The sequence below is a fragment of the Lactuca sativa genome, chromosome 6, assembly GCF_002870075.4.
Source record: "Lactuca sativa cultivar Salinas chromosome 6, Lsat_Salinas_v11, whole genome shotgun sequence".
NCBI classification, from domain to species: domain Eukaryota; kingdom Viridiplantae; phylum Streptophyta; class Magnoliopsida; order Asterales; family Asteraceae; genus Lactuca; species Lactuca sativa.
The window spans coordinates 16,041,388-16,055,826 of NC_056628.2; the positions used below are offsets into that span (position 1 = coordinate 16,041,388).

The window sequence follows — 14,439 nt, forward strand, 5'->3', positions numbered from 1 at the left end:
CGTTTGTGTATACCTGATGAGATCAAGGGGAGGAACAGGCAACTGAGGTGGAGGATCCGGTAGCCGATTGCTGATTCATTCTATAGGGGGAGACGATTGATGACGACATGATCAATTGATACTGAATATTCCTCGATTCAATCAATAAGGGAGACAATTGACGGAGGAGACGATGGATTTTGGTTGGTGGTTCTTGATTGAGGGGAATGATCATTGATCAAGTTGTGAGAGAAAAAGATGGATGATGAGACAATCGACTAATCTTGATATCCAGGATTAATTTTTTTTATGCCTGTATTACCCTTATGATTTTGTTTACATAAACCTAATATGCCACTAAACATAGTCATATTTACAAAATATGACATTGATCATCTAAGCCATTGAAACAATTAATCTAACGATCCACTTTTAGTTATCGGGTTCACGGAAAACTATGAGTTCTGAAATGATCATTCCTCTCTCTCTCTCTCTCTCTCTATATATATATATATATATATATATATATATATATATATATATATATATACACACACACACACACACACACACACACATAAGATCGAGATCGATTAAGAACTCATAGTTTTTTGAGAACTAAAGGTGGAGCGTTAGATCAAAATTAACTCATTAAGGGCATGATCGTCATCTTACCAATCTTATTTAATGTTTAATTTTTTTTTGTTAATAGAAAGATTAATAAAAAGTTCTAAAAAATTAAAATAATAAATCAAATTTCGGATTTAAAAAAATCATTTTTTTAATGGAGATTCAGAAAACATGAATTTAAAAAAATGAACTTTTTCAAAAAAACTGCATTTAAAAAAAAAAAAAACTGCAATTTTCTTTAAAAAATTGTATTTTTTTTAAAGTAAAATTTTAAAAATTTGTATTTTTTTTAAAAGAAACACTAGAATATTAAAAACAAAAAAGCTCTAATTTTTTTAACAAAAAAATCAACGTTTTAGGTGCATATATGCATATTTTTTAAAATGCATATATAAATATTTTTTATACTATAATATTCGTAAGTAAATTATAAAAAATCTCATTTTTATTAATTAATCTATAAACACAATACTACAAGTATTTTATTCGATACAAAATAAAATAAAAAAAAAACTACAACAATTCACAATGTTATCATTTCTTCATATCACAATTTCCATATTTTCTTCAATTTATCACTTTTCACCTCTTCAATATTTTCCACATATTCTTCAAAATCTACAAGAAAATTTTAAGAAAAATTGATTAATGCAAGAACACTTACAAAAATACATATGTATATTATATCATACAAGATTCACATGTGATTATATAATGTGATATTCACATGTGATTATATAATGTGATATTCACATGTGATTGTATCTTTTAAGATTCAAATGTGAAATTCACAAGAAATTTTAGAAAATACTTAACGAAAAACACTCACACAAAATACATGTGTGCATATAGACGTAATTCATATGTGATTCACTTGTGATTTACATGTGAATCATATGTAATTCATATGTGATTCACTTGTGATTTACATGTGAATCATATGTGAATCATATGTGATTCACTTGTAATTTACATGTGAATCACATGTAATTCATATGTGATTTACATGTGATATATATGTGAATTACATGTGAATCACATGTAATTCATATGTGATTTACATGTGATATATATGTGAATTACATGTGAATCACCTGTAATTCATATATGTTTCACTCGTGATTTACATGTGAATCACATGTGATTTGCATGTGAATCACATGTGATTTGCATGTGAATCAAATGTGATTTACATGTGAATCAAATGTAATTAACATGTGAATCACATGTAATTTTCATGTGATTAACATATGAATGTGTGCATATATACGTAATTCATATGTAATTCACTTGTGATTTACATGTGATTAATATGTGAATCACATGTGATTTACATGTGAATCACATGCAATTTACATGTGAATCACATGTAATTCACATGTAAATATATGAATCACATCCAAATTAATACAATGGATATTATATATGGCAAAAAAGATAATAGTTGAGACTACACACCTAGAATCCAAATTAATATGAATGGATCCAAATACAATTCATAATGTAACTGTAGGAGAATATAAAACTTATCTATAAAAAATCATTAAAAAAAACTAACAAATCTAAAATTAATTGAGACTAAACACACGGAATCCAAATTGATGAAGCATTGCATTGACATCAGACTTTTTTAGCATTTCCAAAATATCAAGAATAACCTTCAAACAACTGATATGAATAAGGATTTAAATAACAATATTACAACAATAACAAAAGTCAAAAGGAGCCTATATCAGGAAACAAAGTTATCAAAACAGTGGGAAATAGCAACATATTACCATTTGACACAAAAGCATGTGCATCCTACATAATTCATTAGCTAATACGTGTTTGGGTTAGAAAGGGAAGTTGAACGTCTTGTAGCTCTTTTTAAGTGGGTTTTTAGCAAAATTTTGTAATTTCATTCTTAATCAATGAAACGAGGTTATGGTAACTAATTTCATAAACTCAACATTCCATCTCATTAAACAATTCCATTCAACTCTATGGTTTTATGTTGACAGAGATTTCTAAAAACAGAAACTTGGTGTAAAAACAAAGAAAAAGTCTAGAAATGCCTTAGATGGGAGACACAATTTCACAGCAAATAGTCGCAGCTCCTATTTGCAAAATTGGTGGTTATTTGTGAAAAAAAAAATCAAAACAGATAACTATTTTTGTAAAAGAGCTCAAAGAAAGTGGCTACTTTTGTCCTTTTTTATTTCTAAGTTCTAACAATAACATACATACAAACCCTAAACACAAAATTTCATCTTGAACCATGATCCCCTGTGCAATTTACACCATTACATATAGATAAACAAGATCAACAATTGATAAAGTCAAGTCCTCTTGTTAGCATTGGAGTGTCAAACATAGAACGGGTAGATGCAAAAACACATAAATGCCCTCATCACCAAAAATAGCCCCATAATTTATATATATATATATATATATATATATATATATATATATATACACACACACACACACATATAAAGATATGATGTAAATGATTTACCTAGAAGAGAGTTGATAGATGGATGACTTTTGTATTGATTTGTATGAGGGGAATGAATGTAATTAAATCTGGCTAATAAGGAGAAGATACAATGTAATGTATCCAGAGTAGTAGAGTAGTAATAGCAGTATTCTAAACTCTTGACAAAAGAGGCTTTCATTAATCATGATTTTCATTTTCCTCTTGTGAACAGAAAGAAACAACTATTTTTGTTCCTCTCCCTCATACTCTTTTTTTTTTCTCTTCATTCATATAACCAAAGTGACTTTACATCTGGAGTTAAGTATAATCCACCAACAGCTCTTGCACTTCCTCTTTCCCTTCAACAACAACTCTCTCTTTTCTGTTATATTACTAAATTTACACAACATTATATATATATATATATATATATATATATATATATATATATATATATATATATACAAATCAAATAACCAGACACTTACTTGGCCCACAAATTGCCTTGAGAAAGTTGGTTATTTGAAGATCCATTAGGCGTTGACAACAACCATGGATCATCATCAAAACCTCGAAGTGATCCTGAATTTTGTTAGCTTCAAGGACCTCTCCTTGAGGATCAACACATGAAGTCATCATATCAAGATGTTGATACATGTTGGAAAGCAATAGGTAGGGCTAATGTTGGGTTTAGGGTGGAGACTTGAGCATCGATCCCCATGGCGACAAGATATGGAAGTTTAAGGAATTTGTGTTATAAGAAACAATAATTTTAATTTCTTATATTTCGGTACTCTGGACACCATCAAATCCATTCAAGTTTCTTTTTCTTCATCTTCGGTTACATTTATGATCAGCAAATCGACAATATGATTGAATAAAAAAATTAGAAATCGAAAGCGATTCCAACCCTCCGCAAACCCTAGGTAGCGATTCTTTAATAAAATCCCCATCGGTGAGGAATTTCATCGATCTGCCGAACCGTAGTACACCGTCAGTGTATTGTTTCTTTGATTCGCCATCGACGAGCTGAAGTGTTCATTGCAGGAGGTGTAATGAAGATCAAAGGGAGGCGAGATGAAGAGAGCGAGAGAGATAAGTAGAGGCTGACGTGATTCAATCCAATCAATGGGTATGAATTATGTTATTCTTTTTTCCATTCCTAAAATACCCTGATTTTTTTTTTTAAAAAACATACCTCCGTGCCTTTTGTTTTCTATGTATTTACAAAAATGCCATAAGACATCTCTCAAGGTCTCGGGAATATATGAGTTCTCATTTGATCTTTCCTCTCTCTCTCTCTCTCTCTCTCTCTCTCTATATATATATATATATATATATATATATATATATATATATATATATATATATATATATATATATATAATAAATATTTCTGTCGTAACTGAAAAACGCCATAAAGAGAATGAAAATGAATGAGTTCTCTCTCTCCCATGTATAAATTTGTCGACAGATTCTCTTTTTTCTTGCATCTCATCGTTTCCAATTTCCAATTTCCATCCCTGTTGTGTTCCTCTCTTTGACTTCCCCAAAACACACGTATTACGTATAAACATATACTATTCTCTGTTGTAGAACTTGCTAGAACGTTCATCGGAGATGGCCTCGCCGCTGGAAGAGCAGCGAAATCGAGAGGATTCGCCGGAGACCAAAGAAATGTTACATAAGACGAAACTAATTCAATTTTTGGGGAGGAATACTCCGATTATCCTTCAAAACGATAATGGACCTTGCCCTCTCCTCGCTATCTGTAATTATCTACCTCTCTTTTTCAACTCTTTCTAGGGTTTGTTGATTTACCCAAGAGTTTCCTTTAGAACAGTTTAAGCTGTTAATTAGGAAACGATCGTCAGTTTATTTAAATTGTAGATGAAACTGACAGTGACGTGAAGAAATTAGGCCGGTGTTATGGAAAAGTTTGCAGGGTTATATGAGACAGTTATCTGCAGTGTTTTCTTGATGATATTTTAGTGGTTAATTAGGTAATAAACATCAGTTTTTCAGTTTGTAGGGACCTCAGTCATTATTTCTCAAATTTTTAGGTGTGAATCAAGATTGAAGCTCAGGCATTAACCTTACTGTTTATTATGAGTCGAGGTACTCTTATTAGCAAGCAAATACTGATTTCAATTGAACTCTGCTTGAGAAAAAAATTATGTTGTTTTCCTATTGATCGTGACTGAAATATCTTCTCTTTTTTCTTTTGTTTCCTATGAAGTATGGAGCTTAATAACTAATGCAAAAATCAGTCATTAGGTTAATTCTTGATCTGGAAAAACAGATGTTTTCTTGGATTTTTGTTTCCTTCAGTCGTCTTCTGGAACATAAGAGTTTCAAGTTTCATTTTGATGATCAATGTGTGCAATTTGTGTTAGGTAATGTTCTATTGTTGAGAAACAATTTGAATCTAAGCTCAGATGTAGGTGAAGTGTCACAGGAGAAATTGCTTTCACTAGTGGCAGAGAGGTTAATTGATTCAAACAGCAATGTTAATGTAATCTTCTTCTTCTTCTTCTTCTTCTTCTTTTCTTTTTGATCACATTGTTAGCCTTTAATACCCCATCAACCGCATAATTGATTCTTTTTAATTGAGGTACAGAATAAAGATGCAGGGTATGTTGAAAATCAGCAACAAAACATAGCTGATGCCATTGATTTACTTCCCCGATTAACAACTGGCATTGATGTCAACTTAAAATTCACAAGGTATCTTCTTTTTAAATCATGCTGCATGATGTTCCCTTACCTCTTATAGCCTTAAACTTAATCCACACACTATCAAATTGGTGCAGAATTGATGATTTTGAGTTCACAAGAGAGTGTGCAATATTTGATTTATTGGACATCCCACTTTACCATGGTTGGATTGTTGATCCACAGGTATGTTCTCTTAGGGCCTGTTTCTTTTTTAGTCTGAATAAACTGTCTAAATGACCATTTTACCCTCTCTGTTATAAGCATGTTTGTTTTCCATACATCTGTTGCAGGATTTTGATACTGCTAGTGCGATTGGGTTAAAGTCCTACAATACAATAATGGGGGAACTTGTTGCCCTTGAAACTCAAAACGTGGCAAATGACATAAATAACCCTGAAGAAGATTGTGTTGATTTTGTAGCTGCAACAACAGCCAGTTTAGGCGTCCCTTCACCATCCCTTTCCAGAGTTAAATCTTTTGATGATTCTCCCCATTCTGTTTCTGATGAGAAAAAGGAAAGAAAAGGTGATCTTCAAGAGGAAGAAGAGCTATTAAAAGCTTTGCAGCTATCAGTGACCAACAGTCCAACTACGATTGAGAGTAAAACTGATTCCGATCTCAAAACTCCGGAATCAGTGATTCCAGAGAAAGTACATACTGGTGCTGAACATGAAAATGAAAAAGCCTTGAAGCTATCAGAGACTGAAAGTCTAACTACAGCTGTGAATGAATTTGATTCCGATCCCAAAAAGCCGGAATCAGTGATTCCGGAGGAATTACATACTGGTGAAAACAATGATTCTTGTATACAAAAACCTTCTACAGATAATGATAACAATGGAATGAACAAATCCAATGATGATTTAACTTTTGAAACAGTTCCAAGTCAAGAAGTTTGTTCTTCTTCACAAGGGGATAATGATAAAATCCATAATACTGGGGATGAATCAGTAAAGGGCAATGATGTAAATGTAGAAGGAAATGTTGAAAGTGTTGGTGAGACATTGGATGATATGTCATCATGCTTATCTGCACCTATTCCAGGGTTAGAATCATCAAAGGGCAAGGATGGAATTTCCTCAATTGATGAGTCAAAGGTGTTGACTTCAAGTGTTGATGAAAGTGAACCGATTTATGAAGGTGAGGAACATATACAGGAGACGAGTACCACTGCAAATTATGAAAATGGAGAGCCAATGTATGAAGGTGAGGTGGTTTTAGCAGAACAAGTGGACAAGGGCAAAGATGGAATTACTCCAAAACAAGGTAAGACTTTATTACTTTATTTAGTTATAAACATTTACTTTAAAACAATCAATTAACGTGTTTCTTTTTTTTTTTTTTTTATAATTAGGAGAACTGATCAGGAATTTTCTCAAGAATAGTGCTAGTCAGTTGACTATATATGGGTATATTTTGTCTTGTGTATTAATGGATGCATATTTTATGTTTTTTTTTTGTTATATGTAATTTTTTTATAATCGTTGCAGGTTGTTTTCATTGCAAGAAGGTCTAAAAGAACGTGAACTTTGTGTGTTTTTCAGGAATAACCATTTCAACACAATGTTTAAGGTTTGGTTTAACATAAAAATAAAATTATTATATATTTTGTTGATATATATATAAACTGATGAAGTTATTTGCAGTTTGAGGGTGAACTATATCTTTTAGCTACGGATCAAGGGTATATTAGTCAACCTGATTTGGTATGGGAAAAGCTTAATGAGGTATTATAATTTATAGTTTTTTTCTTCTTCTTTAGAATGTAATAACTCATTCCATTCAGTTGATGATTCCATTCCATGTATTATATTTATAGGTGAATGGAGATTCAGTGTTTATGACTGGTAATTTTAAGGAATTCAATGCTGAAAGTCAGGAATCCCACTCGTGGGATGAACAGAATGCATTGGCTAATACAGCTGTATGTAGCCTTTTCAATTATTTATATATTTTCATTAATTTATGTGGATATTATTTATTATCATGTTAATATGTTTTTTGTATTTCAGGACTATCTTGCAAGCATTGACAATTCACCACAAGAGAACACAGGCTTTAAGTAATTTTATCTACCTTTTTATTTTTGTTATTAATTTCCATTTTAATATATAAAGAAAAATAAAAATCTTTTTTTTTTTTTTTTTTTGGTATCACAGCTCTGATCTGCAATTGGCTATAGCTCTTCAGCAACAAGAATTTGAGCAACAGCAACAGCAACAACAGCCACCACCACCGCAACCACCACGTAATGACACAGCTGGAGAGTCGGGGTTTGTTACAGGTCCCCAGGTAAATGACTGTTTTACCCTTACATTTAAAAAAAAAAAACAAATTTTATATTAATTATAATAACAGTTACAATCTGATTTACATGTAGCATGTGCAGCCATCAAGGCCAAAGAGTTCATCTTCATCTTCATCATCGAAGCAGGAACCAAAGTCATCAAAGGATAAGTGCACTGTGATGTGAAGAATTGGAGGTTTGTTTTGTAAATGTGAATTAAGTTTCAACATTTCCAAACATTCAAAGTTTGATTTGTTCATGCATGTCATATATGAAGATTATTTACCTTTTTCATTTTGTTGTAAAGGAAGTTTTTGTAACATAGCTTCTTAGTTTTCTTTAGTGTAAATTACACGAATCGTACCTGTGGTTTGGGGTAATTTGTGCGTTTTATCCCTAAACTCTTTTATTTTATTTTTTAACTCAAACTCTCAAAGAGTCCCAATTGTATGTTTTTGTTGCGGCTTTGGTCCCTCTGAAAGATAAAATGACTGTTAAGAGGCTTGCTCTACTAGTTTTATCAAGTTCTTCCTCTTTTATATTGTCAATAGTGGATAACTAGTCTTGGAGGTGCTAGTTTGGATACTGAGTGATACCTGTTGATTTGTGAATGCTTGTGATACCTGTTGGTTTAATGGTAAATAGTTTTTTTTTTCCAGAAAACGATTCCCAACCTCAATCCATGGTTCTGATTTTCATAATCAGGGATTTAAATAGAAGCTATTTGTTTATGTGCATTTTGGTTCTCTGATTTTTGTTTATGGGTGAGTAAGGAAGGAGGATGGAGAGTTTATGTTTATTGACATGGAAGAGACATTAAAAACAAGACATCGTATTCACAAATTCTTGCAAATAGGGTATTCACAAATTCTTGCAAATAGGGTGTCAAAGTCGCCAGAGAAGTGGGAGACAAGATAGTGGGGAGAGGTAGAGTTGGATCAACGTTCCAGGGAGTTGGATATGGGTTACCCTATTATTTTACCAATTTGTAGATATTAATAATACAATAAAAAAGCATTAAGGATAATATAATCATTTCAAATCGGTTAGAGACTAAAGACGTAACAAAAACATAATATGAATTGTCCGAATTAAAAAAAAAAGGAATCTCTATAAAAGTCTCCAACTTTTAGGAAAATTTTCATTTTAATCATATTTTTTTTTGAATAAAAAACCCAGGTGATGTGGAGTGCCAAGGTGGAAAATATAATGAAGACATTAAAAAAAGAATAGGCATGTCCCAAGGGAGGGTTGAACTAACAACCTCTAGTTGACTCGCAGATACGTCCTTACCACTATGCCAGATACGCCCTTACCACTATGCCATATACGCTTTTGTGATATTATGACTGAGTTCCTTTATATATAGCTAATATAATTCCACAAAGAAAAAAGAGTTTAGGGTCAAACGTGCACGTTACACTAAACCATCAGGACAATTTGTATAATTTACTTTTAGGTTTTTGTCTAAGAGACCAAACAAACTTTTACATTAGGTTTTAAAAGACCAATATTGGTTTTTTGGCCTTTATGGACCCTCAAACTCGAAAATTACCTGTCTTTCATATCCTTATTCATTTCCGAATTTATTCAGCCGGTAAAATAGGTGACATGGTCGTTGACTTAGGTGGTCAATTATTAATTGTGCCAAGTGTGTTATTCTAGAGTGTAGAAACGGGTAAAAAAACTTAATTTATTTTCCTTAGTCGTACGTACGTCTTATAAGAAGAGGAATGAAGATTTGAACTAAGGTTTTTAACCATCTTAGTCACTATTGAGATTACACTGCTGCTGTCGAAGGTATTCTACTCTTTGAAGATTGTTTCATTGTTGCATCGCTGAGAACGATAACCAAGCTGTATATCTAAGAGTTCATCTACACTATAATGGTGTATTTGTTCGACATCCTTCTGGATATGTTGGTGGGAATTACTTCCTCTTCACTAATGTTGATTGGGTAGGTATGGATGTAAGGGACTTTTTTGCTTTTCTTGATAGAGCTATCAGGGAAGATTTTTAAAACCTCTACTACTGTTTACCTAACATCCTTTTATCTAGAGGGATTCGTCCCATTGTAGATGATTTAAATTTTGCCCAGTTTGTAATACGGGGAAATTTAAGCTTATGTTGATCATAATGGGAATGGGTTGGAGGAATGGTGGGACGATGACATGTATCTGGTTGTTAGTGAAGATAATGAAAATGGCCTTGAAGACGATGGTGTACCTAGAAATGAAGGAAACGCTGCCCCTGATGAAACCCATCCTAATATAGGTCTTGAAGATGAAGTAATTGACATTGACAAAATACCTTTGAAAAAGATGAGTGGGGATGAGTTTCTTAGTACGTTATGTCCTCCAGAAGGTGACACTGGTGACAATGAAGTTGAAGAAGAAGATGTTGAGATCCATTTCATTTTCAACTGTGATTTGCAATGGAAGAGGCAAGTACCTGTTCTTGGGATGAAATTTGAAAGTCCAAAGCAATTGAAAAATATGTTATGTAACTATGCTATGGCAAATGGATACCAACTATGCTTCAAGAAGAATGACAGTAAAAGGTTGTTGGTGGTGTGTTTGCAAAGGATCTTGCCCATTTAGGTTATGGGCTACATGGATGAGGCAGGAGGTGTCATTTCAAATCAAGTCATTGAAGATTGAGCATAATTGTGCTAGAAACTACAAACTAGGATCAATTGTCACATACTCTTGGATATGAGAACATTATACTAAGGAAATTTTGCACAGACAAAAGTTAACAATTAGACAATTGAGATTGGAGCTCATCAAGAAGTTTGGAATACAGGTTAGTTTAAGTCAATGCAGAAGAGCAAAGGCACATCCCATGAATCTTATTGAGGGGACCCTTACTGAGAATTATGCAAAATTATGGTCTTATGGGGAGGAAATTAGAAGAAACAATATATGTTCAACAGTCAAAATGGATATCTAATGCATGGGTGATGGTTTGAATTACTTCAATAAGTTCTATGTATGTTTTGCTAATTTGGAAGCTGGTTAGTTAGAAAGTTGTAGAAATGTGTTAGGGATAGATGGATGTTTCCTTAAGGGTGTATGTAATGGGGAGTTATTGTATGTTGTGGGTAGAGATGCTAACAACCACATATTTCCATTTGTATGGGCAATAGTGTGTGTTGAGGATAAGGAAAATTGGATGCGGTTTTTGGAATTGCTAAGAGATGATCTTGAACTAGGTATGGGCACTGGGTTTACCTTAATGTCTGAACAACACAAGGGTCTTATGGAGGCAGTTAAGGAGGTGTTTCCTTGTGTTGAGCATCGAAAATATGCAAGGAAAATTTTTGCAAAATTTAAGAAGTTTGCAGGGGCTATTTTTGAGAACCTTTTTTGGAAGGCTTGCAATGCAACAACACCACAATCTTTCAATGTATTCATGAAAGAAATTGAAAAATTAAATCCAGAAGCCCATAACTACTTGATGGAAAAGGAACCAAAGACCTGGTCAAGAGCATTTTATGAGGTAGGGTGGGCATGTGTTGCAGTGGAGAATGGTCTTTCTGAGAGCTTTAATGCAGTAGTTGTGGACGCCAGAAGGAAACCAATAATCACTATGTTGGAGGATCTGAGGTTATATATCATGGAGAGGATGTTTAACTTGAAACACAAGAAATGGAAAAAGGAGGTTAGTCCTGCAATAAGGTAGTTACTGAATGGTTTAAAGATTGAAGCTAGGTACTAGCAAGTGCTCCCAAGTTGACTAAACAAGTTTGAGACAAGAAATGAAGGTCAAGCTTATGATGTGGATCTTGACAACAGGACATGTTCGTGTAGGTTATGGCAACTTATTTTCTGTAGATCAAACTACAATAAAACATACTTGAATAATATATTGCCTATGAGTGGTAGTAACATGTGGCCAGAGACATCATTCACCCCATCCTTACCTCCCTAAAGAAGAAGGATGCCTAGAAGACCTGCAAAAAAAAGGAAGAGAGATGTAATAAAGAAAATGGGGAAGCATAAGGTATATATCAAAGAAGGGTAAACCCATTGTGTGCAGTGCTTGTCATATGCTTGGCCACAACAAGGTGACTTACCCCACAACAAATAAGACAATTAAGCTCAGCGTGAAAAGAGCAAAGATAACCAAGACTACGCAGGTATATTGAAATGATGTTGTCATTTAAGTAAAGCAAATTTGTAAATCTTAATTATTGACATGTTATCTTCTACAGGAATCTGTAGGTGAAGGCTCAGTGAATGGTGGTGCAGGAGGTGTGTAAGGATCAATGAATAGTGGTGCATGAGGTGTGCATGGATCAGTGAATGATGGTGCAGGAGATGTGTATGGTCGTGAAGGTGGTGGAGTGCATGGTGTTCGAAAGAAAAATGTATTTTGAAACTTTCCAAGTATACCCCTAATACTGTTTTAAGTATTTTGAATGGAAGGGTAATATGGTAATTTTCTTATTTATAGGTTAAATCAAGGGGTGGGGCGGTTGCTGTTAGAACAAGAAAGCCTTCTGAGAGAATTTTGAAAACCAAACTTTCAAAAGCAGTGTATGGGTAAAATGGTGAAGGCAACTCAACAACAAATGCAGTGGATATAGATTAGGATTTGTCCCTTTAGACATGTGTCGTGTTTTGAACCTTTATATTATGTACTAGTTTATGTTGTTGCTACATGGGGACCATTTGTGTCCTTTGAACCTTTTGTTAACTTCACATGGATGCAAAATTTGTGTCTTTTGAACCCTATGTAATTTGTCTTTACGACTTATTGTTCTAATAACACATGTAATGGTACTATTTTATCAGTATTCAATTCTTATGTCGGTCCACAAATGTACACTCCTCCCAAAACTTAATCACTTTCATTCCAGATGTGGATCCCATGTGATGTTCCCTTTTATATGTGTGGTCCTCATTTGAATACAATACCCAATGCCTTTTACCAGTATCGGTGATGACTCCAGTATTGGATGCTATTCGTGGGGCACAGGCCGAGGCTGTGCTACCAAAGATGCAGAAGAAGGAGCGGGTTGTGGGGCTGATTTCAGAGTTCGTTAAGGATGGACGAGGGCTTATGACGTTTCAGGGTCGGATTTGGGTACCATTCGTGGGCGGTACGCGTACTACTTTGATGGAAGAGGCTCATAGATCGAAATTCTCGATCCATCCCGATGCTACGAAGATGTATTTGGACTTGAGGAAGGAGTATTGGTGGCCCTGTATGAAGAGGGACGTTGCATGGTTCGTCGAGAGGTGCTTGACCTGCCGTAGGGTTAAGGCCGAGCACCAGAGACCGCATGGCAAGTTACAGCCATTGGAGATTCCTGAGTGGAAGTGGGAACAAATCACTATGGATTTCATCACCAAATTGCCGAGGACTGCCAGGGGAGTTGGTGCAATTTGGGTGATCGTGGATAGGTTGACGAAGAGTGCACACTTCCTTGCCATCAGTGAGAGTTCTTCAGCGGAGAAGTTGGCGGAGATATATGTGAGAGAAGTGGTATCTCGGCATGGAGTACTGATCTCGATTGTTTCAGACCGTGATGTGCGCTTCACTTCCAGATTCTGGAAGAAGTTCCATGAGGAGCTGGATACTAAATTGCATTTTAGTACCGCATACCATCCCAGACAGACGGTCAAAGTGAGCGGACGATTCAGACGCTGGAGGACATGCTCCGGGCGTGTGTGTTAGATTTCGGGGGTAGTTGGGATGCGTATTTACCATTGGCAGAGTTTTCCTACAACAACAGCCATCATTCGAGCATTGATATGCCACCTTTTGAGCTGTTGTATGGTAGGAGATGTCGGACCCCCATTTGCTGGGGAGAGGTGGGACAGAGAGTGATGGGCAGCACAGAGATCGTGCTTCAGACGACAGAGCAGATTCAGCAAGTTAGACAGAGGTTTTTGACCGCCCAGAGCCGACAGAAGAGTTATGCAGACAGGCGCCGATCCGAGCTTGAGTTTCAAGTCGGCGACTTTGTTCTCCTGAAGGTCTCTCCTTGGAAAGGAGTGATTCGATTCAGGAAGAGGGGCAAGTTGGGGCCCCGGTATATTGGGCCATTTCATGTGATCGCAAGGATAGGCCGGGTAGCCTATCGGCTGGAGTTGCCAGCGGAGTTGGGACAGATCCACAACACTTTTCATGTGTCGCAATTGAGGAAGTGCATAGCCGATGAGTCGGCGGTGGTTCCATTAGAGGATATTCAGGTGGATGCGAGCCTGAATTATACGGAGAGACCAGTGGCTATCAGGGATCGGAAGATCAAGGTTCTGAGGAACAAGGAGGTACCTCTGGTGTTGGTTCAATGGCAACACCGTAAGGGATCGGAAATGACTTGGGAGCCGGAACGTGAGATGCGGGAGCAGCA

General features: G+C 35.1%; 1 protein-coding gene across 4 annotated transcripts; it reads left to right on the plus strand.

Moving 5' to 3' along the window:
• The first annotated feature begins 4,481 nt into the window (after positions 1–4,481).
• On the plus strand, positions 4,482–8,455 carry LOC111913070 (uncharacterized). 4 transcript variants are annotated; one of them, XM_042895655.1, is made up of 13 exons: positions 4,723–4,841; positions 5,096–5,188; positions 5,467–5,585; positions 5,691–5,797; positions 5,884–5,971; positions 6,079–7,054; positions 7,143–7,197; positions 7,279–7,360; positions 7,435–7,515; positions 7,608–7,712; positions 7,801–7,850; positions 7,948–8,080; positions 8,169–8,455. In XM_042895655.1, exons 2-13 carry the CDS (start codon positions 5,179–5,181, stop codon positions 8,259–8,261), a joined length of 1,899 nt encoding a protein of 632 aa, XP_042751589.1. In that variant the 5' UTR covers positions 4,723–4,841; positions 5,096–5,178; the 3' UTR covers positions 8,262–8,455. The 4 variants fall into 4 exon arrangements, with proteins under 4 accessions (XP_023764567.1, XP_023764568.1, XP_042751589.1 ...); XM_023908801.3 differs by having other exon boundaries at positions 4,727–4,841; positions 5,134–5,188; XM_023908799.2 differs by lacking the exon at positions 5,096–5,188 and having other exon boundaries at positions 4,482–4,841.
• The last annotated feature ends 5,984 nt before the right edge of the window (positions 8,456–14,439 follow it).